This window comes from Leptonychotes weddellii, chromosome 4 (genome assembly GCF_054177405.1).
Source record: "Leptonychotes weddellii isolate Sample4059 chromosome 4, ASM5417740v2, whole genome shotgun sequence".
NCBI lineage: Eukaryota > Metazoa > Chordata > Mammalia > Carnivora > Phocidae > Leptonychotes > Leptonychotes weddellii.
This window is the reverse complement of record NC_138372.1, coordinates 18,465,448-18,489,664: the sequence shown is the minus strand read 5'-3', so window position 1 is coordinate 18,489,664 and position 24,217 is coordinate 18,465,448. Positions and strand designations below refer to the sequence as shown.

The window sequence follows — 24,217 nt, the reverse complement described above, 5'->3', positions numbered from 1 at the left end:
TGTCCCCCTGCAGGGCTCAGAACATGGGAAGGGCTGTGAATGATCACCAAATTGTCCAAACAAGGTAGGACGGCAGTCTGCCTGGGAACCTTCCACTTGGAGAAATATAGCAACAGCGATTTGTGGAACATTCCACTTGAAGAAACGAGGTTGCAGGTTACCTCTTCATGAACTGCTAAAAAGCCCTGGGATGGGACCCTGCCTCCCCACCCCAAATGAGCTGGGCCTCACAGACTCACCTTGGCTGTCTCTGAAACTGTGTTCCAATTTCCCCCACTCAGGGTGAACTTCCCACTGCCGATCCGGGTCAGGATTTCCTCCGGTGTGTCACTGGGTCCATTGGCAAATGGAGTGTATCTGGAGAAAAGTCCACCCAGTTGGGGTATAGCCTCTGGCCTCCATCCTGGGGCTAGGGGTGGGGGTCGGGAGCTGTTTCTCCCTTCAGGCTGGGTACTCCCCAGGGCGGTGTCTTCCCCTTCCATGTGGGGCTCCCAAAGGCAGGGCTGAGTCTCTCCCCTCAGCCAAGCACCAGCCCCGCCTGTGCACTAGGGCTGGAGGGAGGGCCGGGGAGAGGGGTCGCTCACCCCGCCAGCATGGTGTACAGCAGAATGCCCAGGCTCCAGATGTCGCAGCCTTCATCGTAGCCCTGGCGTTTCAGCACCTGGCAGGAAGGAAGGCAGGGGAGGGTGGTTAGTCTGAGGGGCAGCAGCAATTGGCCCCATATGCTCGTGTGCTGCTCCCCAAAGGGCAGGACAAGGATCCCAACCATGGGCTGGATCCTCCCTTGGTACCAAAGCCAAGACCATACAGACTGGAATCCTGGACCACGTGGGGCCTCTGTAAAAGGGCACAAGGCCTCCTGTGCCAGGCTCCCCGGAGCACTCACCTCAGGGGCCACAAAGTTGGCAGTGTAGCAAGGTGTCATGAGGAGCCCATTCTCAGCCCGCAGCTGCTTGGCAAAGCCAAAGTCGCAGATTCGCAGGCACTCGGGGTTCCCAGACTCGTCCACGTACAGGATGTTGCTGGGCTTGAGGTCCCTATGAACAACCTAAGGGCAGGGGGTCCGGTCAGTTCTCAATGTGGGCAGGCTGCTAGTGGCCCAGGTCAACTGCCAGGGATGAGACAGTTAGGAAGACGGGCCCAGGGAGGGACAGAAGGACCCAGAATCTGAAAGGAAGGGAAGGGGCTGAAATGGGGCCCTTAGTGCTGCTGGTACTGCCGACTTGAATTTCGTGTGGATGTCTGCGAGGCAGCCCTAATTTCACCTGTCCACACCAAACTCTACTTATTTCTCCCCTCAAGTCTGCTCATCACAGTTTTTCCTAAAGACAACTCCACCGATGCTTCCCATTGCTTGGGTCAAAATCTTGAGTCCTCAATTCCTCTTTTTTTCTTATATTCCTCAATCAAGGCATCAGTAAGCTCTGCTGTCTCTACCACTGAAATATATCCAGAGCCCAACCACTTTTCAACCCCTCTACTGGCAGCCCTGATCCCAACCAGGGACGCTATCATCCCTCACCTGCGTTACGGCAACCACCTCCTAACTGGTCTCCCTGCTTCTGCCCTGCCTCCTACAGTCCTAAATACAGCAGCCAGGGCGCCTGGGTGGCTCAGTTGGTTAAGCGTCTGCCTTCGGCTCAGGTCATGATCCCAGGGTCCTGGGATTGAGCCTCGTGTCAGGCTCCCTGCTCAGAGGGGAGCCTGCTTCTCCCTCTCCCTCTGCAGCTCCCCTTGCTTGTGTGCACGCTCTCTCTCTTTCAAATAAATAATCTTTTTTAAAAATACATACATACATACAACAGCCAGAGGGATCCTGTTAAATTAAGTCAGATCATGTCATCCTGGCTGGAACCCCCCAAAGCTTCCCCTTTTAAGAGGCAGAGTCCTTCCAAAGGCCTACATGGCCCCACCTGATCTTTCCCCTGCCCCTCACCCACATCTCTTGCACTCTGTTGTCCTCTAGCACCCTCCTCCTTGCTCAATCAGCTTCAACCACACCAGCCTCTTTGCACTTCCTTCAACATGCCAAGCACACTCCTGCCTCAGGGCCTTTGCACTCACTTTTCCCACTTTCAGGAACATTCTTCCCTCAAGCATCTGCCTGGCTCATTCTCTTGTTTCTTTCAGGTCTCAGCTCAAATGTTACCTTATCAGTGGGGACTTCCCTGGACCATTCCATATAAAATAGCAAATACCAACCAGTACTCCTTAGGCTCCTCATCCTGCTTTATTTTTATCCATACCGTTTACCTCCATTTGACATAATATTTACTTAATTGTTTTTCTGAATCCACCCACTGGAATATAAGTTCCATGAGTGTTTTGTTCACTGCTGTATCTCAACAGTTAAAACAGTTCCTAGCACACAGTAGGTATTCAAGGAGCATCTGTCCAATGTCATTCAGGCCTGAAGCAAATGACTCCTCTGGCCCCCCTCTGCTCCTCTGTAATCTGAGGGCTGAACCACTCCACTTTCCATCCTCCCCCCGTCCCTCTGTAGGGTTCTATGTAGAGCCAATCCTCCATTACCTCATTATCGACAACTCTCAGATCGCCAACCCTAGCCCAGAACTTTCCTGAGTCCAGAATCATATAGCTGCTTGCCAGAGATCAACCACTGAATGTTCCACAGACCCTCGAACCCAATACATCCCAGACTAAACTCGGTCTCACCTTCTTGCTCCTCCTCCCATAAGCTAATAGGGTGTTGACAAAAACCTTCAATGGCTCCCTACTACCTGCAAGATAAAGCCCAAAGTCCCCATCCTGGTGTGGGAGGCTCAGTTATCCATTCCAGCCTCACTGTCCACCACAACCCCTCAAGTGTCCTGAGCTCAGGCCAATGGAGGCTCCCTCGACCATAATCATATCTGTCTGTGGAATGGCTGCTCACCTCCAGCACCCCAGCACAGAGCAAATGCTAAGTGAACTCTGTGCAATGAATGAACAAATCCACTTCTAAAACACATAGAGATCTTGCAGGTGAGGTTTTGACTCTCACAGATTAGCTGGCTTTATGAGATGATCCTTTCATAGCCCCAGTTGAGCCCCAAGCCCTCTAGCAGGTGCCTGTGGGGCAGGTAGGTTGGAGGGTAGACATGGCCCTGACAGTCTACCTCCAAGAGGGCACAGTGCCGGATGAGGAGAGGGCTACACCGGCAGGGTGGTCTGGGTGACACCTGCGAACTGTATCCACACTCTTGGGAAGCCCCTTCCTGGGCTGTTGCCTGACCAGCTCCTAGGGCTCTGTCCTTCTGATACAATCATATGGCCCCAAAGACAAGGCCAGACCCCAAGAATGTAGACTCTCTTCCCTGCGGAGGGCCCAGCCAAGCTTTCCAGAGGTCAGGGATGCTCAGCCTGGCTGAGGGTATGAGTGATCTTCCTGGTTTCCAAAGTATTCTCCTACCCATGGTCTCACGGGGGCTGCCGTGATGCCTAGGTCAGTGGGCAGGGCAGGGACTGCCGGCTCTATTCTCCAGAGAAGGAAGCCAGGGCTATGAGAAGAGAATGGACTTGCTCATGTAAACAAGAAGCAGAGGTGGGGCTTGAACCCAGCTCTGACCTTAATTCCACAGTCTGCAGTTTGGTGTGACAATGACACTTTTGGGAAACTGGGATACGGAAGTTTTCGCTCTTTATCCTGCCGTCACACAACACAGAGAAACGGCAAACGCCTCCAGGTACTGTGGCTCACTACAGCAGGAAGCCCCCGGCCCGGAGATTCTGATACCTGTCCCCCGCCCACCCCGGGTGTGTGTGGGGGAAGGGGTAGCGCAGGCTCCCATCCCCCTGCCCTGAAGACCACAACAGGCGGGGCAAGCGAGGAGTGAAGCCAGCCTGAGACGGAGCCAGGCCAACCAGTCTAAGGGGCAGCTGTGACCTACTCTGCTCCAGCTGACAGTCCCCGCGCGGCAACGCAGGCCCAGGTTTCAAAAGGAGCCCAGTTACCTGACTCAACCAAACCCAAAGCAAAGAAACCACCCCACAGCCTACAGGCCAAACAAAATGTGCATGCAGGTCAAATGCAGCCAGCGAGTAGTAGGCTGCGGCCTCTGGCAGAGCTGTGATTTCAGTCGGGCCAGAGTGCGAATCCTGCCTTTAGCAGCCTGTGTGATCTTGGACGTGTCACTTAAGCTCTCTAGACCTCGGTTTTGGGAAATGGGGCTGGTGATAGTGCTGAGGCCAGAAGGAGCATATGAGTATATGAGTTATGTACCGGGACTATTTAGCGCCGGGCTTGGGAAATGGCAGCTGTGGTCACAGTGACTCCAGCGCTCCCCAGGCTGACCCCACCGCCGGGCTGGACCTTAAGCTACAGAGCACGCTTGTTAAGAAGCACTCAAAGGGCGCCTGGCTGGCTCGGTCGTTTGGGCAGCTGCCTTCGGCTCACGTCATGATCCCAGGGTCCTGGGGTCGAGCCCCGCATCGGGCTCCCTGCTCGGTGGGGAGCCTGCTTCTCCCTCTCCCTCTGCTGCTCCCCCTGCTCATGTGCTCACGCACGCTCTCTCTCTCTCCCTCAAATAAATATTTGAGGGAGAGAGACAGAGAGTGAGAGAGCATGAGCAGGCAGGAGGAGCAGAGGGAGAGGGAGAAGCGGACTCTCCGTTGAGCAAGGAGCCCGATGCGGGGCTCGACCCCAGGACCTTGGGATCATGACCTGAGCCGAAGGCAGGCGATTAAACGACTAAGCCACCCAGGCACCCCAAATAAATAAAATCTTTAAAAAAAGAAGCATGTAAGATTAGAGGACAACAAGGACGGGCAAACTAGAGGACTGGGAAGCCGGATTAGCGAGGAGACTTTTACTTACCCCGAGCCTCAGCTCCCTCACCTCTACAATGGGCATGATGACAGTCCCCACTTCCAACTGTCTGTCAGAACAGTTAGGTGAGTTGGTATGTAAAGTGCTTAGAACTCTGTCTGGCCTGTGGGAACTGCTGTGTAGCGCCCGCTACCATTAGCAGCCACCTCTGTCGTCCTCCCTGTCACTGGAGGATGTGCATTTAGGCGCCTGGGAACACACACACACACACACACACACACACACACACACACACACACTGAAGTTCTTTTATGTAAATCATCTGGGTAAACAGAGAAGCCGAAGTGTGACTCTCTACTGACTTCTCCAACAGGCTGTCCCGGGCTCAGTGGGGCCCTTCTGGTGACAACATGAGGGAAGCTAGGCATAAAAGGACTCCATGTGTTCAACAAAGAACTCTTGCAAAATAAGATGAAAAAGACAGACAACCCAATTTTTAAAAATAAACATAGGACTTGAACAGGCAATTCATGAAAGAGGCTGTCCAAAATGACAATAAACACACAAAGAGGGGCTCAACTTCACTGGTCATCAGGGAAATGCAAATGAAAACAGCAACGAGAAAGCCCTCCCCACCTACCGGAACAGCTAGGATTCAAGCCATGCAATAACCCAAGCCTGGGCAAGGACCAGAACTCCCGCACGCTCTGGAGGGGCTGTAAGCGGGCAAAACAGCTTTGGAGAACTGTTTGGCATCACCTGCTAAAGACGAACACACACACACACACACACACACACACACACCGCAACCCGGAGGGTCCGCTGCTAGGTGTGCACACAGCGTCACAATACCCATGGGTGGTCACCAAAAGACAAGCGCTAGAATGTCACGGCAGCATTATTTACTTGTCATCATCGAAAACTAATAACAATCCAGAGTCCCTTAACAGCAGAAGGGACCACAGAAGCACTGTCTGATCATACAGCAGAAGTTACACCACAATGAGGATGAGGGAGCGACAGCCGCACGACGACATGGAGGACTCGCAGAGCCAGAGGCAACAGGGGAGGTGTTTGTAAAATTCAAAGACAAGCAAAACGAATCGAAGCTGTTAGCAGTGAGCTTAGAATGGTCATCCTTGGGAAGGGGGCAGGGACTGGCAGGGATATGACGGCATTCGGGGAAACTGGAAAAGCTCTGATTTTTTTTTTTTCTTTAAGATTTTATTTATTTATATGACAGAGAGAGACACAGTGAGAGAGGGAACACAAGCAGGGGGAGAGGGAGAAGCAGGCTTCCCGCTGAGCAGGGAGCCCGATGAGGGGCTCGATCCCAGGACCCCGGGATCATGACCTGAGCCGAAGGCAGACGCCCAACGACTGAGCCACCCAGGTGCCCCAAAAGCTTTGATTCTTGATCTGGGTGCTGGTTATGTGGGTGTACTCACTTTCTGAAAATTTACTGACTTGAACGTTGGGATTCGTGTTTATGTCATACTTCAATAAAAAGATAACATTAAAACAAATAGAAAGTCCCAGTGGACACTGTTGCTGGTCATCCCCTTCCCATCCCTCTTAGGAGAGTCCCAGCTTCTAAACCACAGATACTGCCAATTCATAATCAGCTCAAAGAATCTCCCTCCAAATACCTCAATGAGAGTTTCCCATTTCCTCATCATCTCCCCTGGTATTTGGAAAGGGCCAGAAACTTTAGAGACCCACAGACTCGCAACGTTGGGAAAGAGACCACTTTCTCCCATAACACTGCGCCCCCACATGGTTGTCTGTACTTGGGAGTTTATATGTCCCTAGTAGAGGAGGCAGCTCTCACTCTACAAAGTCCTTCCTTGCTTTGAGCTTGACCCATTGGAAACTCACTGCTTTGGCTCTGTCTTCTAAACCTTCTTGGGGGTAACTTTAACTAGTACTCACTTGAGAACAAAACAGGAAAAGGAAACATTTACTACCTGACCTGACATATTTAAATATTAGTCTATTTGCACTGGCCATTTCAAAAGCCAAAACCACTTCGAACATGACCATTAAAACGGTACATGTGGTAACCAAATTGAAGCTCTGATTCTTTTTTTTTTTTTTTTAAAGATTTTACTTACTTTTTTTGTCAGAGAGAGAGAGAGCACAAGCAGGGGGAGTGGCAGGCAGAGGGAGAGGGAGAAGCAGGCTCTCCGCCAAGCAAGGAGCCCGATGTGGGACTCAATCCCAGGACCCTGGGATCATGACCTGAGCCGAAGGCAGACGCTTAACCGACTGAGCCACCCAGGCATCCCACTCTGATTCTTTTTTACAAAAGAATCCCCCTCATAAATTAGACAGAATCAGACATTGCCATTTTTGCAAACCCTAATGAAATGACTGATGCAGGCAAAGATCCTGAAAGGATGAAACCATTGCATGAGAGGTTGGTGAGGGTCTTTACAGTACACCGTCGGGCTCACCCACTGCCTGCCACCCATTCACCCATCCCTAGACTGTTACCACCTGAGGGGACCAATGACTAATGGGGGCAAAGTGACGCTGTGCTTGGGGATGTGATGCCGTATGAAGTACACCACACCTCCCATGAAGTGTTTTCTAACTCCTTGCTTCTGAAAAGAAGTTGAAGCAAAATATAATTAAGATTTTAGAAATACAGGCAATAGAGAAACAATTAAAATGATGCCATAGGGCACCTGGGTGGTTCAGTCGGTTAAGCGTCTGCCTTCGGCCCAGGTCATGATCCCAGGGTCCTGGGATCGAGTCCCCAGTTGGGCTCCCTGCTCAGTAGGGTCTGCTTCTCCCTCTGCCCCTCCCCCCTGCTCGTGCTCTCTCTCTCTCAAAAATAAATAAAATCTTAAAAACAAAAGAGAATACTTTTAAAAAAATGATGCCATAAGGAAGCAAACAGACACATTCAGAATGTGGGACATTCCACAGAACTGATCTCTTCAACTAGTCAGCGGCATAAAAAAGGGAGGTTTTACTATGGAGGTTATGTGGATGTATATATTTAACAAAACTCTTCGGGTTATACACTTAAGCTCTACCATATGCAAAATTTATCTCCGTTTTTGAAAAGAGACTTAAGGGATTTAACAAGTGAAGGAAAGGTGTAAATCTTACAGAGATTGTGATTCCAATATACTAATGGCAAAAAGATTTTTTGAAAGGACAATAGGGAAATGTATCTATTGACTAGGTACTATGTGAACACAAGTAATTGTTAATTTTGAGAGTTGTTATGAAGGAAAATGTCTTTTTTAGGGTTAGAGATATACAACTAAGATTGTGTGAGGTCTGAGATATGCTTTAAAATACTTTAATTATAGGTATTTATGGGTCAAGTGTCATAATGTCTGTAACTTCCTTTCAAATGCATCTGTAAAAATATATATTTATATGCAGAGATAAGGATATAGAAGTAGAGACAAAGAAACAGAGATAAAGAAAATGTGGCAGACTGTTAAGATTTGGTGAATCTAGAAGAGAAATGGTTTTCATAAGATTCTTTTAACTTTTCTATAGATTTGAATGTTTTCCTCAATAAAAGGTTGGGAGAAATACTTCAGCAACAACAAAAAAAGAAAGAAAGAGAGGGAAGGAAGAAGAGGAAGGAAGGAAAGAAGGAAGGAATGAAAAGGGAAGAAAGAAAAAAGAAAAGAAAGAGAGGGAGGGAGAGAGGGTAGAAAGGAGATAAAAATCTCAACAATTCTTTAATCTGGGTGATGGGTATCTGGAGGTTCATTATACTCTTCTCATAGTTTTGTATATATTTAAAAATTTTGACAATAGAAAGTTAATAAAAAAAAAAAGCACAGCAATGATCTGGCCCTATTCCTCCCTATGCAGCATGTTCCACGGGGCTGCTGTGGCCCGTGGAGCCTTCCAAGGGCAGCGAGGTGGCAGCTCCCGCTATCCTGAGTTCGCAGATGAGGAAACGGCTCAGAGGTGAGAGGCCTTCCCAACAGTACACGCAGGACTTGGACACAGCCGATCACTGGATTCCAGAACCTGCATTCTTAACCCCCACGCTGACTGCGAGCACCCCAAAACATCATCTTGTCCAGAGAGAAACTCATGCTAACTCTATTTTCAGCTTCTATACACACCACAGGAAATCTTCCACCTCCATCCCATGCAAGTCGTATGGTTTGGACAAATACCTCTTCTCTAGCACCTGCTGTCTTTCCAGCAGCATTTCCTCCTGCATCCACTTCCTCTGTCCTAGCAGCCGAACCCACAACCAGATTCAACTCCCTGCTGACCCTGCAGCTTCCTAACTCACAGACCCACACCCGATCTGCAGCCCCTCAACCACGTTCCTCAGTCGGACATTCTGGCTCTATTCTTCTCTGGCTGTGTGACCTTGGGCAAGTCACCTCCCATCTCTGAGCCTTGGTCTTCTTACCTGTAAAGTGGGGCCAATAACAGTACCTACCTCCTAGGTCTGTTGTGAAAATCAGGTGAGATAGCGTAAGGAAAGAACTTAACATGGTGCCTGGCACACAGCAACTACTGTGTCAACATTCCTTTTCACCATCCGGCCTCATCTCTCCCTCCTTCCCTTCCTTACATCCATCTCCTTACCCACCCACCACCCATCGTCTCCCCTCTGGCTGGCTGCCTGAAGACAGCTCCTGCCTGGGCCAGCCATGGCTCATGCACTCTGCTGATGGTAAGATCCTCAGCAGCCCGCCATCCCCACTGGGTGCCCCCTACCCCGGACTTACCCCCTGGGAGTGCAGGTACTCCACGGTTTTGCTGATGGTGTGCAGGACAAAGCTGGCCTCCCGCTCTGAGAAGAATTTCTGCCGCAAGATCTTGTCTAGCAGCTCCCCACCCCGCATCAGCTCTGTCACCAGGTACACGTGTTTGCCATCATCATACACCTGTCAGAGACCTCACCGTCAGGGCCCTCCCCTCCATGCCAGGCCTGGGTCCCTTGGTTACCCGTTCACCAGGCCAGGAAAGAAGGACATGAGCCTCGGATATGTGTTCTGCTCCGTGCTTCAGTAGCCCCCATGGGGCCACTTCTCTGGGCCTCTGTCCTCCCTAGACAGGAGGATATTGGCCCTGGTCCCCCAAGGGGCAGGAAAGAGGTCAGAGAAGGCCCGAGTCGGAAGTGGAGAGCCTTGGGGCGCAGCCAGACTGGTGGCACAAAGATCCTTCCCTCCCATGAGCAGAGGAAAATCCGAAGTCAAAGGAATGGCAGTCCTGAGACAAATCCCAGAGTTGAGTGCCCCAGGCCCCATCCCGGTCTCAAGGACCCTCCCACTCACATCTTTCAGAGTGATGATGTTGGGGTGCTGCCCATACCGCAGAAGAATCTCAATCTCTTCTGAGGGATCCCGCTTGCTCTTGTCGATGACCTGAGGAAAGGGGGCACATGGGCGACATCAGGGGGACATTCTCCAGAGTTCCTCCCTGCCACAGAGCCCACACTGCAGGGCTTGGAGGGGGGGGTCTCAGCCGCATTCCTTTCACCCACCCAGAGAGCCTAAGGCACCCACCCTCCCCCGCCAAAGGGCTAGGGCTACATTGGCCTCCCCCCAGCCCAGGAGCCTTGGCTGAGACATGGTCAAGAGGCCCACCTTGACAGCGTACTCCGTATTGGTGGCCTTGTGGACACAGCGCTTGCACACGGAGTAGGAGCCCACACCGATCATCTCCTTTACGACGTAGCCATCGCTAAAAACCAGGTTTTTCCCGTGGAGTTGCTGCACGAGACCAACAGATGGGGCTGACCCTCTGCTCTAGAATGCAGGGGTCGTCCCCCAGCGCCCAAGGCCTTGGCTCAGTGGAGGTGGCACCAGGCAAGAGTTGGAGGCCTGGGGCAGAATCTTGGTCCTGTAACCTCGAGCAAAAATCTCCCTCTGGGCCTCGGTTTTCTACTCTATATGGGCACACGCAGTGGCTCCAGGCTGTGGTCAGACGGGGGTGACGAGAGCAGGCAACAGAGTCACCACACACACATCATGAGGTCTGTGGCTCTGAGAAAGCTGGGCAGGCCTGAGGGACGTAGGAGCCCTGAGCTGGGTCCCGGCGCTGCCACTCCGTGAACTTGGGTGAGTTGCCTCCCCCTTCTGGCGTGTCAGAGCCCATGTCGTGAGGTGTCTTAAGGTTCTGAGCCATTAACAATAGCAAATACTTCTGTGGTGCTTAGTGTGGGGCAGGAACTATTCCCACCACTTTTCAGCAGTGACCACATGCCCTGTGACAGCCCTGGTTCATGCCTGTTGTCCTTACACCCAGTCTGGTGTATTGTTTGTCCTGGACAAAGGTGTCTCAGCTGAATAATAAATTACATGGTCACCTTAACTTTCACACAGAACAACCTATGGAGAAGGTTCTATCATCACCCCCATTTACAGCTGAGGGAACCGAGACCCTGGGAAGGTAAATGTCTCACTCAAGGTCCTTTACCTTAGAAGCTCTGAACCCGGGCAATGAGCTCCGGAGTCTACACTCAGGCCTCTCACTTCTAAATTTCCCACGGAGCTGGGAAAGTGCGCTCATGGGGGACAAATGTGAGGAAACCTGAGCCCTCTGCCCCCCGTCCCCGTCAGGGACCTGTCAGCCACCCCATAGCACTAGCACCCTGGGCACCCCCTCACATTTATTTATCTAGGCTTTACAACGTCCCCGGCTCTGTGCTCGGAAATTTCTATCCATGTGGCCACCCAAGCAGAGAAACTGGGGCCCAAGGAGGCTGGGAGGTCCAACGGACTACACAGTGACAGTCAGGGTTTGACACTCAGTGACTCCAGAGCCTGTGCCCCCAGCTGTTCTGCCTTGGCGGCTCCCGGGTAGGGAAGACAAAGGAGAAGCAGTCTCCCGCCCCCTCACCTGTACCACTGAGTGCAGCGGGGCCTGTGTGGCCCGAGGCTTGCCGTCGTCCTCCATCAGGCCAGTGGCCACGAAGCTGAAGCCACGGAACAGCTGATGGGCACCAGCACTGGGGGGGATGCCCGGGGAGTCTGCAGGGGTGGGAGGGAGATGTGACCCTGAGAAGGCGCCCTTGATCATGGGGCTTCCAGGCCTGCCTCAGCAGCTGGCTGTGGAGGGGGCTTGGGTAGGCCCCTCATGCCAGGCCTCAGGCAGCCCATCTGTTCATGTGTCTTTAGACCAGCCCAGCCCTGACACACAAGAGACATAGAAGACCCCCCACACTGGGCGTCTGGCCCAAGCCAAGACACTTCATCTCTTTCTGGAGGCCTACTGCCTCAGGTCTGCCCCTGTGGGTCCATCTTCTGTGCAGCACCAGGAGGGATGGTCCCAACTACAAATCTACCCCCTGCCCGAACCCTTCAAGTGCTCCCCTCGGACCTCAGAAGAAAGCCCAACTCCTCAGCTGGGCAACTGAGGTCCTTGCGATCTTAGCTTCCTCTGTCTCCACTCTGCAGCTCAGCCTCACTGGACTCCCCAGGTCCTTAAAGGAGCCCCTGAGCCCCCGCACATGCTATTCCCTGTAACTGGGTACTCCACGGCTCTTCTGCCCTTCAAGGCTTGGCTGTCACGCTCCCCTCTGAGAAACTCTGCCTGAAGCTGCTCCTCCAGCTCCTCACCCCTGTGAAGCTGCACTCGTCACACTGCCCAGTTTTCATGTCTCTCCTCCAAATAGAGTCTGAGCCCTATGAAGGCAGGGCCAGCCCCCGCCCCGCCGTGGCTGATCACTGGCAACAGCAGGAACCTGGTACATACGGGTCAGATAAGTGAATCAAGATGAGACAAACTATTGGAGAAGTGCTAAGCTCCCTGTCATCAGAGATGTGCAAGCCACAGTGAGAAGAGCACCCCCTCTGCTAAAACCCATCCATCTGGGAATCCTTCCAGAACTAACACTACCCCCCCAATATCTGGCCAAAATATTGGGATTTATCAAACTCCCTCCCAGAAGCCCCCTCCTTGGCTTCTCGCAGTAACCCCAGGAACTGAGAGGGTCTGTGGCTGAGCCCACGTTCTAGATGAGTACACTGAGATCCAGTGATCAGAGCAGCCAAAGGCGATTCCCACACTTGCCCCTGACCTGTGGGCGCTGTCACTTCTGCTCTGCCAGACTGTCTCCACCTCATGTTTCTGCTGGGTTGGATTCTTTAGTCCTGACGTGAATGTGAGCCTCATGTGTTCGGTCTTCCCAGCGGGCTGGAAGATGCCCCGGGGAAGGGGGCCTGACTTTTCTACTGTGGCCTTAACCACCCACTCCCCCACCCCCTCACCCAGACACAAAGAGGCCCATAGAGCCCTGGAGTGGGAGAGTCAGGCCGAATGAGATGGGGACAAAGAGTCAGAGACCTATCCTGCAGTCTGCCCACACACCTGGGCCTGACCACCCTACATCCTGAGGGGCCCCCGACTCCCTGCTTCCCTCCTGTACCAGCCCAAGACAAGCCAGACCACAGACGCACCCTTGGGTGTGCGGGACGTGAACTCGGTGTCAAAGTAGAAGGTGTCGTCAGGTTGCGCCACGGCCGGCTTGAAGGGTGGCTTGATCTCACGACGGTACAGCTTCTGTAAGGTGGGGTGGGCACTCCGGTCACCATGGCGCCCCCACACCCCATCAGGAGCCTCGGGCAGGAGAAGGTAATTGGCCTGGAGTGCAGGCACCCTGGGAGGCCAACCTCACCTCCAAGGCCATGCCGTCACCCTCTGCTCCACATCCGGGGCCCTTGATGGTAGAAGCCCCCTCCCGCCACAGGTGAAGCCCTGATGGGGGCTCTGGGGTGGACAGACACACTCACATTCCAGTCAATGGTAGAGTAGAAGGCATGCCGCTTGATTTCCTCTGCCCCATCAGGGCCGGAGCCTGAAAGAGCCCAGATGAGGGGTCTGCCCTTGGACGGTCCAAGCCCCCAGACACCCACCCTGTCTGCTGTGTGACCTCACCATGGTCTGGGACCAGCGACTGCAGCAGTCTACTGGGAGCATGGGGGACAATGGGTTCCCCCTGTCCCAAATCCACCCAGCCATGACCCCAAAGGCCTACTGCCCACTCAGCATTTGCCACTTTCTGGAGACCCTTATGATCAAGCTCCAGTGTACTGATGGAAGAAGAAAGGCCCAGAGAGGTCAGGCAACTTGCCCAAGGCCACACAGAACAGAAATTGGCCTTGTTCTGAGATCTGCAGAGGCCCCCATCTCCCTCCCAGCCCAGGCCTCCTCTCTATTGCTCTTATCCCATGTCCTTGTCAGCCACCAGGCAGACTCTCACTCCATTCAACCCCAGGGACCTGGACTGGACCTTACAAAGCTGGTCATGGTCCAGAGGAACCCAGGGGCCAAGGAGCCAAGACACAGTGAACATCTTCTACACAACAGGCATGTTCATGCAACTTCATTTAGTCAACAGGGTTCCAGAGCATCATCTCCCATGGACATGCGGACCCGGGGCTCGGGGAGGTGAAGTCAACTGCCTTGGGTCACTTAGCTCATAAATGGCCCTCATTCAACAAATATTTATGGAGGGACCACTGTGTGGGGGCAGTGAGGACCTGACACGGGGCCGGGATTGGGACCTGAGCCTCCTGACTCTTGAGCTCATGCTCTTTCTGCTGTGCCAGCAGCCTTGGCGAAGGAGATGTGTGGGGGCCTCTGTCCTTGTCCCCAGGGGGAGTGGGGATGACTCAGTTCCTGCCTTCCCCCTACACACAGGTCACCCTCCCCAAACACCACACATGGAGCCAGAAAGCAGGGTGGCCCGCGGCATTGTCTGCCCACACAAAGGACAACAACGGCCCCTTTCAGCCCCAGATGTGGCTCTGTGGCCTAGGCTGCAGCTGTACCCCGCTCCCCTCCCGAGCTGGGGCTGCTTACCGAGCCGGTTGGCAGGATTCCGCTTGAACAGGGCCCGCAGGAGGCTCTGGGCTTCCGTGCTCAGAAACTGGGGCATGCCCAGCTTTGCCCTAAAATAGCCCCCAGGTCTCATCAGGGCTGAGCCCGCCCCAGAGGCCCTGTCTCCCCTCCCCACTCCATCCAGGTTGAATTTCCAGCTCAATCCAGACAAACCATCCACTAACTCACCTCCCAAAGACTTCAGGGATTCCCCGCCCAAGCCCAGGAAAGCATAGTGCTTAACCCAGAGGAGGGTCTCATTAATGGGGAAATCTGAGGCAAGAACAGAGTATTATTCTGGCCCCCAAGCTGGGGCCAGCATCGGGGGAAACCCTAAAGTGTCAGGGCAGGGCTGGTGCTTACTTCAGAATCAGCGTCATGGTCTCCTTCCGGTCCTTCCCCTGGAAGGGCAGGGAGCCCGTCAGCATCTCAAACTGCAAAGGACAAGGGTCTGTGAGGCTGTGGTCTCCATCTCCCATGTCCCCCACCTCCTCCCACCCAGGCCACTCAGCTCCATTCCCAGGATTCTTGCTGGACTGTGGCAGGTCCACCTGGATCAAGAATTGTGACTGTCTCTCTTTCCTCTGCCAATCAGAACACCAAAAGCAGTACTAGGGGCTGAGGCTGAGGTGAGGCCCAATCCCAGGCTGGGGACAGCCCACGTGGGGCCAAGCCTGGAATCCTCCCAAGGAAGGAACCTGCAGCTGGGTGGAGGGTGAGGCAGCTTGGCTGGGAAAATACAGGAGGAAGTCTTAGAGACTATCAACTCCCTCACTGTACTGAGGGGAAAACTGAGGCCCAAAGCATGGGCTGAATGCTTTACCCCTGTCTGGGCACTCACCATCAACACCCCGTAGGACCACCAGTCGGCACTGTGGGTGTGGCCCTGGCGGTTGACGACCTCGGGGGCCATGTACTCCACCGTCCCACAGAAGGAATAGGCTTTTTTCTCATGGTCAATGGCCTCCTTGCTCAGGCCAAAGTCTGTGGCAAGGAGGGCAAGAGGACACGTCTTTAGGAACCCCCTGCCTTCCTTGCTGCCAACCCCTGCACACCCAATGCCCCTGCCCACAGGCCTGAGGACATCACCCCCATGACACTCAGGAGGAGGCTAAGGCCCAGAGAGGTTAGGTGACTTGCTCAAGGTTACCTAGTGGGGAGCTAGGGTTCACACCCAGGCCATCCCAAGTCTAGGGCCTGGACTTTTGACCACTTCCAAGTGCCTGGCACAGCCTCTCAGGTAGAACGGATCTCCTGGCACTCAGCCCAGGCCTATCAAGAGCCCATCCTGCCCTCCCCTGGGACTTGATGGTGGTGGTCGGGGGGAACAGGGGCCCTCTACTCACCAGTGAGTTTGATGTGGCCCTCCTCATCCAGAAGGATGCTGTAATGGAGAGATGGGTTCTGGTGACACCATGGGGGTTGGGGGGGGGCTGGGCCTGGCCCAGAGAAGGTGATCCACCCAGATCCATCTGATGAGAGGCAGGTGGAGTAGACGGGTGCTGCCATGCAGACATGTTGCCTGCCTTCTTTGCTAATCCTTGAAACAACGGGCTGAGGTAGGGACTATTATGGCCCTATTTTAACAATGGGGAAACTAGGGACACCTGGGTGGCTCAGTCGTTAAGCGTCTGCCTTCCGCTCAGGTCATGATCCCAGGGTCCTGGGATCGAGCCCCGCATCGGGCTCCCCGCTCCGCGGGAAGCCTGCTTCTCCCTCTCCCACTCCCCCTGCTTGTGTTCCCTCTGTCGTTGTGTCTCTCTCTGTCAAATAAATAAAATAAAACAACCAATGGGGAAACTAAAGCTCAGGGAAGTTAAGTAACTCCACACGGTCACAGAACTAACAGGTGGTGGAGATAAGATTTGAATTCAGGTCTGCCTAACTCAAAAGCCAGATCTCTTTCCAGCCCAGCACCTGTTCCCCTGGGCTCCCCCAAGTTACCATTTGAGGATATTTTAGCTATTAAGGAAAATTCTAGAGAGGACCATATCAAGGAATGACTTTTAGTGATGGCATCTCAGACATCACACTGGATTAGCAAAAAATGTAGGCAATCACCTGCACGGAGGAGCCTCAGCCCCGTCAACGGCAGAATGGTGATTAGGCAGCCCCCCAAGGTGGGCCTGCTGGCACCACCACCCCACTCCAACCACCTATTCATGGGGCAGCCATAGAGAGGGAGATTTTGTTGGGGAGAGTCACACCCACCCCTCAGGAGAGATCCCAGGGCCTGCCTCTGCACTCCCTAGGGAGGCTGGTATGGAGCGTGGGCTTCACTCACTTTTCAGGCTTGAGGTCTCTGTAAATGATGCCCAGGCTGTGCAGGTGGTCCAGGCCCAAAGCCAGCTCAGCCAGGTAAAACTTCACATCCTCCTCTGTGAACATCACCTACGACAGGCGGGAGGGGGCGTCAGCTGGGAGCGCCTCTTCGTCAGGAGCTAGGGCACTGGGCAATCAGCAGCTTCCTGGTCCTCAGGGCCCACCCTGGGGAGGACCCTTAGACACCCCCAGGCCATACTCTCTTCTCCTTATAAAGGGGGTTGAGTATGAAATGACTAACATACAAGTCACTCATCGTGGCATTGTTTGGAAATAGCAAAAGGGTTGCAAAGAGCCCAAGGGTTGAGCGGAAGACTGAAATGAACTCCCCGGCATGATGGAGTGCTATGTAGCCCTAAACACACAAGGAATCTCTCCATGTGCTGATATGGATCGATCTCTAAGATACACTGTCTTGAGCAAGGCAAGATACAGAACGGTATATACAGGGTAGTGCTTTTTCTGTAAGAAAATGGGGGTTGGAATTCAGAACATGTATCAGAATGGTTTGTATTACTAAAGAAACATGGGGTGCTTAAACAAGAAATCAATAAAAATGTTTACCTATGGGGGGTAGAGGGACTGGGGTGGGAGGAAGACTTCTCAATGAGATTTTTCTTTTCAATCATGTAAACGTATTACCTATTCAAACATTAAAATAACATTTAAAAATTTTTTTTAAAGTTTGTTTCTCTTCTGAAGGTTGACTTGTATTAATGGTCCCATTTTTATATCTGGCTCAAATTCTTTTACGTCAGTTAAAATCCTTTTGGTTAGGGGCGTCTGGGTGGCTCAGTCAGTCGGGTGTCTGCCTTCAGCTGGGCTCGTGGTCTCGGGGTCCTGGGATTAAGCCCCACGTCAGGCTCCCTGATCAGTGGGGAGTCTGCTTCTCCCTCTCCCTCAGCCTCTGTCCCTCCCACTCATGCTTGCTCTCTCTCTCTCTCAAATAAATAAATAAAATCTTAAAAAAAAAATCCTTTTGGTTAACACATAGGACATAATGTTAAAATATCCAGATTTCTGGGAGGATTTGCGCTTCTTCCCATCCTCAAAGCTTTGCCCGGGGCAGCCTTGGAAGAATGGAGGTGGAGAGGTGAAAGACCCCTTAGCTCCTGGGAATCAGGGTGGCGTCAGACGCAGGCCCTGATCCTCCTCACCCATCCTGGGAGAAACTCTGAGGCTTGGCCAGGGTGTACACTCTGTCCCAGGGTGGGTTCCTAGGTCAGGGTCTGCTAGGCAGGCCTGGGTGGTCCCAGGTCCAAGCCACACTGGTCACGTTCTTCACAGAGCTCTGGGATGAGAGGCCTCGTTGTCTCTCCAGCTCCATCCCGGGGTCCTATGGCAGTGGGGTGTCAGCTCACCTCTTTAGAGAGCCGTGTGAAGAGGTCCCCGCCACGCAGGAAGTCCAGAATAAGATAGAGCTTTCCCTCAGTCTGGAAGGCTGGGGAGAGGGGAAAAGGCAATGGTGGAGCCAGCTGGGCCCTGGGCCCTGCCCCTCTACCCTAAGCTCCCTTGGCCTGCTGGGGGTGGGGGCAACATAGGGGGAAGGCAGCAGCCCACCGGCAGGGCAAAGCCTGGCAGGCAGAGTGGGAACTCAAGTAGGGTCTGTGGTCTCACCATAGTGCAGCTTCACCACAAACGGGTGGTTTACATCAGCTAGGATGTCTCTCTCCATCTTGGTCCGAACGCGGTCACGCACTGGCCAGAAGAGAAAGGCAGTCACGGAGAATCTAGCCCCCCCAAAACGGTCATCCCCAAGTCCTGGCTAAGAAGGGCTGCTCTCTTTTCCAAGAGTTCCTCACACCTCATGGCTGTGCCCAGGGCTGGGCCCTAGGTGCCCTGCCCATCCCTCGAGCCCCATCTCCTGCTGTGCCCCATCAAAGGCCATTCAATCCAGTCCGTCTGAGCAACCTGTTCTGTCCTCTGCGTAACCTTAGCTTTTGTCCCCCGAGGCTCCCCCGGAATGCTTTTACCAGCCCCCTCCCCACCTGGCACAAAAATCCCTAATGCCGGTCTGGGGGATGGAGAGTATAGTCACCTGGGAGCTAGTTAGGCAGATTCTTTCCCTAGGCCTAAAATTCAGACTCATGGGTCTAAGCGGCCACCCTCACATCCTTTTTTTTTTTTTTTAAGAATAAAAGTCCCTAGGCATTCTGATCACCAGCAGGTTCTTCTTTGACTCAGCTCAGGCCTCACCTCCTCCAGGAAGTCTTCCTTAAACTGCTAAGCTGAATTAGGACCCTCTCTCCGACAGTGCTCGTGCTTGCCCCTTCAGAGTACTTTTCACCCTCTCTGTTAATTTTTTCTTTTCCCTCACCAGATGCGGCATGGACCATGCTGGAGTTGGACTATTCCAGCCACTGTTTCCCGAATATACCTTACATTTTTACACTTCTGCTCAGGCAAACAGCTTCTCCTTCCTAGAGAACTCCTAACTCCTCCTTCAAGGCACAGCTCAAGCGGCCCCTCCGTACGTGAGCCCACCCTCTGTGGGCTCCCCGCTCACAGCCCCAGCTGCTCCACACGGCAGGCGTGGCTCGGCCACTGCTGCCCTGGCCTGGGAGACCTTCACAGCAGTGCCGAAGTCCTCCATCCTCCCCCTCCATGGCTCCCATCATCCCTCCTGGGGAATGACTTCTGCCCCTACCAGGTTGGCCTGAGGGCATCAAAGCTACAGCACCCCACAAACAACCCTTCATGGGCCACAGGACCCCTGAAGTCTGCAAGGCCGACACTTCTGATCCTCCCCGCCTCGCCACAGCCAGGGCCCACTCCCCCTGGTCAGTGGCTGCACTGGTTCCCAGACTGCTCCAAGGGCCACTGCCCAGCCCAAAGTCCACTACCAACCACTGTCATGCCCTTTGTGAGCCTGGGAATTCTAGACCTGGCCTTGGGCTCCCTTCTGAACCTCCCTGCGATCCATCTCTGGGGCCCTGCCTCCACTCCCCCTCTCCTACCCTCCCTAGGTGCCTCCCTGGACTCCCTGCCCCTTTCCTCACACCTTTCTCCACGCTGAGAGGGTCTCCCTCAGACTCTCCAAGCACCGTGAAGCAACTCTGCCCAACTAACCTCAATATCAGGCATGAGAAGGCCCCTGCCACAAGCACCCTGCACTCACCCCTTGCCTTCCTTCCAGACATTCACCTTCAGCTATGGTAATTGGTGCTTGGCTTGGGGGAAGAGGGGAAAGCTGAGGTTAATCCCCAGAAGTCTTTTCTTTGAAATGGACCCTGTCTCTGCCATGAGGTAGGAGGGGTGAAGGGGGAGGCTAAGGACAGGCCTGTTTCTCTACCTTCAGACCAGGTGCTCCTCCATCAGACCCAACACTCTGGAGAACCGGGCTGTCTCCCTCAATCCTGTGCCCAGCCTGGGCTCTGCACGGGGAGGTGACCTTCACTCACCTTTCAGCGTTGCCTTCTTTAGTACCTTCATGGCATACAGGTGCCCACTATCAGGTCGGGTGACCTTCCGCACGAGGAAGACCTGAGAAGGCAATGGGGAAATGGCAGAGGAGAAGCTGCGGAGGGGGCCGAGCCTGTTCGCTCCCATCCTCCAGGTCCCAGGCTGACCTCTAACTTCCCTGAGCCCAAGGTTGACCTTTTGCCCTCCCTGGGTACCAAGGTGACCTCCTGTCCTCCCCTCAGACCCACCAACCCTTGCCCTCGGATCCTGAACCCCAAGGTGACCCTTCACCCCCACCTCTGACACGACCAGTGCTGCCCTCCCAGCTGTGGGCTCAGGACTCACTTTGCCAAAGGATCCCTGGCCCAGAACCTTGAGCAGCTCAAAATGGGATGGGTCGGCCTTCTCAGAGCCAGCCTTGACGTGGTGCGTGATGGAGATCTCCTTGAGGACGCCCTCATCCTGATGGAGGGACAGAGCTGGTGAGCATGGTGGGGCCCATCCAGGCCGGCAGGAGACATGGTCCCCAGCCAAGCCCACTCCCCCTGGAGACAGGGCCCTGCTGGCCACACCAGACAGCTACACTGATGGGGCCAGCCTCCTGGTTCATCAATCCCAAGAGGGCCTTAAGGGCCAGGGAGGGTCAAACTACCAAGGTGCCGAGTCAGGTGAGGCACGGCTCCCACTGCTCCTGCTCTTCTGGCCCAGTGAGGCCCAAAGGGATGCCCAGGCCCGGCGCAGGTCCTGCCTGTGGGACTCCCCTCCCCCCACTGCAAAGGTTTTCGTTTTGCCACAATAGGAAGTAGAGTTTGTTCTCATACCGGGGAGGCAGAGCCAGGCTTTTGTTCCTGGTCAGAGTGGATGATAGGATTCTTCTGGCCAAAAGGGCAGGGCTCAGATGCACAGGGACCCAAGAGTCAGCAGAGACTACCCCCACCAACCCGGTAAGTGCCAGTCTGGGGTGGACAGGAGCTAAGGCCAGAGACTCCATGATCCACCCTTTGAAACTTCCTTCATAGGAGTCTACCCCAAAAGCCCCTTGCCAGGCCCTAGCTGTTCTGGGACCCTTCTGTCCTCCCTCCAATCGGCTGCTATTGCCCTGGAGCCCTGAAGCGCCTCCCCACTTCCCCAGGAAGCAAGTCTGGGCAGGGTCCAGTCGTCCGGCAGGCCCAGGTCGGGGCCAGGACAGCTGAGAGCCAACCGAGGCCAAGTTCGCTGCCCAGGCACCTGCTCCAAGGGCCACAGCCAGGCCAGGAGAAGACATCTGGGCACACTCACCGAGTCCCGCCTGGGGCCAGAGCCAGGGCCAGGGGCAGGCAGAGAGGTCTGGCTGGTCCTGGGCCGCTGCTTCCTGGGTAGCCAGGGGAGCAGGGCCCAGAGCCGCAGGCGGGGCGGCTTGGGATCCTGCTCCATTCGGCCGGCAGGGCCGAGGCACCATGGCAGGAGCACGCAGCGTCCGGGGCTGCCTCGGAGGTGGCCGAGCCCAAGGCGGATGTGCAGGGTGAGGGCGGGGGCTGGGCCCAGCTCAGGGCCGCCAATCACTCGGGGCCTGTGGTTTCCCAGCTCCAGGCCTACAATCTTACCACGTTCCCTTCCTCTCTTCCCCCCCTCCCCATTGCCTGAGGGCTGCCCTCTGGCCCTTTCCCCCCTCATCCTCCCCCAGGGCCTGCAAAGGGAAAGCCCTACGCCAACGCAGCTGCTGAGGGGCAACAGGTACCCAACGGGCAAAGACAGGCGTCTAACGTGTAGAGGCGGATAAAGAGGGACACCCAACAGGCAGAGGCAGGCATCCACAGGTAAAGACAGATGAAGGTGGGCATCTATCAGGCAGAGGTGGGAGAGTACACAGGCCCACCAGGCAGGGATGGAGCTAGGGGAGCTCCACACCCAGCAAGGGGAGCTAGGAAGAACACACACCCAACAAGCAGAGACAGATGGGGACATGTACCCAACAAAGCAGAGGCAGGAGGGGACCCATACCTAACAGGCAGAGGTGCACGGGACATATATCCAACAGGCAGCAACAGAAGGGGACATGAACTCAACAAGCAGAGACAGACGGGGACCCAACAGGCAGAAGCAGATGGGGGCTGGCATCCAACAGGTGGAGACAGATGGGGACACATACTCAACCAGGGAGAGACAGAAGGGGACACAACCCAACAGGCACCCAACATGTGACATGTACCCAACAAGTGAGGACAGGCACTCATCAGGTGGAGACAGAGACAGGAACCCGACAAGAGAGGCAGATGGGCCGCAGAAAGAGAAAGCCAGTCAGTGAGGCCCAAGGAGACTGACAGAGACCCGGGCCCGACACACAGAAAGCCAGACCCAGGACTCAAGGGCAGAGCTCCGGGTTCTTGCTGGCCTGCCAGGGGCTGGGGGAAGAGGTGAGGGGACATCACCTGCAAACACCCCGCATCTGGGGGAAGAGTCCGGTATTTGTGGCAGGCACACCTCTGAGGTTTCATCCCTGCCAGGGCCTGCAGAAGGCCCAGGACCAAGACAGTGGGCTGAGAGGAACATCTCCTGAATGCAATCTGATGGCTTTGACTCTGATCCAAATTTCCCAAATCTGTTATCCCCATTGCAGATACAGGAAACCGAGGCCCAGAGGCCAGTGACTCACTCAGGCTGAAAGTGGACCAGCGGCAGAGCCGGCCTACACTCAAATCCTTCCCCTAGTTACTGCCTGGCTTGGGGTCAGCAGGCCTCCAGTGCCAGGAAAGGGTGAGCAGGTAAGTCAGCCAGAGCCCTGCCCCGCCTCACTCCCTCCCTCAATACTGGGATCAGCGCAGGGACTTCCCATTCTAGGTCTAGGACCTGACAGACACAGCCCTATCTTCAGGGGACCTTGAACAGCCACAAAATCTGCAACCATCAGAAGTTGCAGGCTCTGCAGGCCCCTGAGTATAACCCTGGGCGGGACAGGCAGAAATCCTGGCTCAGAGAGGGGCTGAAGTGAACCAAGGCCACACAGCAACCCTCACCCACCCCCGCCCTGAGGTTTTAGACTCCGCTCGCCTGCCTCTGAGAACACTCCCTGGGGGCAGAAGCAGTCACCCAGAAACCCCAGGGGACAGAGCCACTCCCAAACCCATTCCTTGCCCAGGGCCATGGTGACAGATATTGCTGGAGGCAGACCAACCCTCTGCTCACCTTTCTGGGACAGGGGAGTGAGTCTCTCTCACCCCTGGGGAAATCTGCCGGGGTCTGCATGGTGGGGCTCAAGCTGGTGGCCAAAGGGCCCCGTTACTCCTCTACTTCTGCTTTTTCAGCCTTCCCGGGCCAGAAGGCAGGGTCCCTGACCCCCTCCTTCTCACTTCCCCCTCTGCAGGGAGGAGGGACAGAAGATGGGTCAGGCTCCCCTGCCGAGGAGGGGACACTGTAGACCCCACACCCGTCACTCCGCAGGGGGGCCCGGGGATACAGCCCTCCTCATCTCCTCTGATCCTAAGGAGGGGAGACTAGAAGACAGACAAAAGTCACAAGATAACAAGGCAATGACACATGGGGCATCCCAGCACCTGCCAACATCTCCTTGAGGGAGTGCGGGGCAGACGTCAGCAAGGCCGGTCTCTGAGTGCCCCAGGCCAGGGCACAGAAGCTCCTTCCCTGGCAAGTGACCTTCCTATGGCTGGGCCCACCCAAAATGGCAACCCTCTGAGCAGGCACCCCGCAGCCGGCCCCGCCTGGGATGGGCAAGGGAGCCACAGGGCCTAGCAAGGACCTCACAGAAGTGTGAGAGGAGGAGAAGGTAGCGGTGGAGCAGGGGCTGACCAGGCCCAGCCCCCTTCCACGTGGCCTGGCCGCATCAGTCCCACCAGTAGGCCCACAGGAACTGGCACGCCCACAAGTACACACAGGCCGATGATCGGAAACCATTTCCACAGACAT

General features: G+C 54.7%; 1 protein-coding gene and 1 long non-coding RNA gene across 4 annotated transcripts in view; one reads left to right on the top strand and one right to left on the bottom strand.

The window, feature by feature from the left end:
- The window catches only part of RPS6KA1 (ribosomal protein S6 kinase A1), a 38,489-nt gene that overhangs the window by 2,141 nt on the left and 12,131 nt on the right, over window positions 1–24,217 (bottom strand). Inside the window, exons 1-19 of one of the 3 annotated variants that reach the window (XM_081817808.1) lie at window positions 23,480–23,656; window positions 20,663–20,779; window positions 20,317–20,398; window positions 18,533–18,613; window positions 18,277–18,356; window positions 16,878–16,984; window positions 15,940–15,977; window positions 15,435–15,577; window positions 14,957–15,027; window positions 14,576–14,664; window positions 13,504–13,568; window positions 13,171–13,273; window positions 11,612–11,742; window positions 10,357–10,482; window positions 10,045–10,134; window positions 9,496–9,654; window positions 887–1,048; window positions 585–661; window positions 240–357 (exon numbers count right to left, since the gene is read on the bottom strand). In XM_081817808.1, the coding sequence (XP_081673934.1) occupies window positions 240–357; window positions 585–661; window positions 887–1,048; window positions 9,496–9,654; window positions 10,045–10,134; window positions 10,357–10,482; window positions 11,612–11,742; window positions 13,171–13,273; window positions 13,504–13,568; window positions 14,576–14,664; window positions 14,957–15,027; window positions 15,435–15,577; window positions 15,940–15,977; window positions 16,878–16,984; window positions 18,277–18,356; window positions 18,533–18,613; window positions 20,317–20,398; window positions 20,663–20,779; window positions 23,480–23,539 (1,899 nt within the window). In that variant the 5' untranslated portion in view covers window positions 23,540–23,656. Of the gene's footprint in view, window positions 1–239; window positions 358–584; window positions 662–886; window positions 1,049–9,495; window positions 9,655–10,044; window positions 10,135–10,356; window positions 10,483–11,611; window positions 11,743–13,170; window positions 13,274–13,503; window positions 13,569–14,575; window positions 14,665–14,956; window positions 15,028–15,434; window positions 15,578–15,939; window positions 15,978–16,877; window positions 16,985–18,276; window positions 18,357–18,532; window positions 18,614–20,316; window positions 20,399–20,662; window positions 20,780–21,595; window positions 21,917–23,479; window positions 23,657–24,217 lie in introns of those variants that run through there. The other 2 variants (XM_081817806.1, XM_081817807.1) reach the window with 2 other exon arrangements.
- LOC145721210 (uncharacterized) lies at window positions 21,147–23,485 on the top strand. Its single transcript, XR_014144750.1, has 3 exons — window positions 21,147–21,261; window positions 21,981–22,113; window positions 22,914–23,485. It is a non-coding gene; the product is annotated as an uncharacterized LOC145721210 (long non-coding RNA).